This window comes from Bison bison, unplaced genomic scaffold (genome assembly GCF_000754665.1).
Source record: "Bison bison bison isolate TAMUID 2011002044 unplaced genomic scaffold, Bison_UMD1.0 scf7180017854180, whole genome shotgun sequence".
Taxonomy (NCBI): Eukaryota; Metazoa; Chordata; class Mammalia; order Artiodactyla; family Bovidae; genus Bison; species Bison bison.
Window position 1 is genome coordinate 30,973 of NW_011484753.1, and position 1,148 is coordinate 32,120.

Sequence of the window (1,148 nt, forward strand, 5' to 3'; positions counted from 1 at the left end):
AGGGCCAGCTCCTCCTGCCTTGGGTTTCCCAGATGGGCAGCAGCACTGACCTGGGCAAACGGAGCTCCGGGTGGGTGGCCACGGGCAGAGGGCGTCTGGGCCGCCCCATGCTGACCTCTGTCTGCCGCACTCTGCAGGGATGTCTCCCACAACCTGCTCCAGGCGCTGGACATTGGGCTGCTGGCTAACCTCTCTGCGTTGATGGAGCTGTGAGTGTCCCCCAGGGGCGGCTGCGGGCTTTCACGCTGCAGGCGGGCGGCAGCCTGTCCCCGTGGTGGTTCGGGGGCTCATGTCAAACCACGTTGAACCCCTCCTTTCTTACAGGGACATAAGCAACAACAAGATTTCTACGTTAGAAGAAGGAATATTTGCTAATTTATTTAATTTAAGTGAAATGTAAGTGTCGATGGTTTTGGTGGCTGTGGGTGGCTGGGCCTGGGGGCCCCGCACTGCCCGCTGAGCCTGCCCCACCCCCTACAGAAACCTGGGCGGGAATCCGCTCGAGTGTGACTGCGGTCTGGCCTGGCTGCCGCGCTGGGTGGAGGGGCAGCGGGTCCGCGTGGTGCGGCCCGAGGCAGCCACGTGCGCCGGGCCTGGCCCCCTGGCTGGTCAGCCGCTGCTTGGCGGAGCGCTGCTGGATGGAGCCTGTGGTGAGTGTGCCAGGGGGCATGGCTGAGTGGCCAGGCGGGACCCCTGCAGGTCCTCTTGGGTGGGGGGCAGTTACTGACTGGGGAGGGGTCGGGAGGGCTCGGAGGTGATGCAGTCTGGGATGGGGTGGGGTGAGGGGCGCACCCTTGGGACCGGCCTGCCCGCCCTTGCAGGTGAGGAGTATGTTGCCTGTGTCCCTGACGACAGCTCGGGCGCCGTGGCGCTGGTGGCCTTCTTGGCTGCCCCCGAGGGCCCACTGGCCCCTGAGGCTTGCAGCGCCCTCTGCTTCGCGGCTGGCCAGGCCCTCGCAGCCCTCTCGGAGCAGGGCCGGTGCCTGTGCGGGGCGGCTCGGCCCCCCAACGCCTCTTCCGCCTGCCTGCCCTCCTGCTCCGGCCCCTCCCTGCCCCCTGCCCCTGCCTGCCGGGGGCCCAGCCTCCTCCAGCACGTCTTCCCTGCCTCCCCGGGGGCCACTCTGCTGGGGCCCCAAGGACCCCTGGCCT

At 68.1% G+C, this 1,148-nt stretch overlaps 1 protein-coding gene across 1 annotated transcript in view; it reads left to right on the plus strand.

Moving 5' to 3' along the window:
• Positions 1-13: 13 nt before the first annotated feature.
• LOC105000205 (polycystin-1-like) overlaps positions 14-1,148 on the plus strand; it is a gene marked incomplete at its 3' end in the record, with an annotated part of 2,824 nt that continues 1,689 nt past the window's right edge. The window contains exons 1-4 of the mRNA XM_010855937.1: positions 14-209; positions 325-396; positions 481-650; positions 822-1,144. Coding sequence (XP_010854239.1) covers positions 202-209; positions 325-396; positions 481-650; positions 822-1,144 — 573 coding nt within the window. The remainder of the gene's footprint in view (positions 210-324; positions 397-480; positions 651-821; positions 1,145-1,148) is intronic.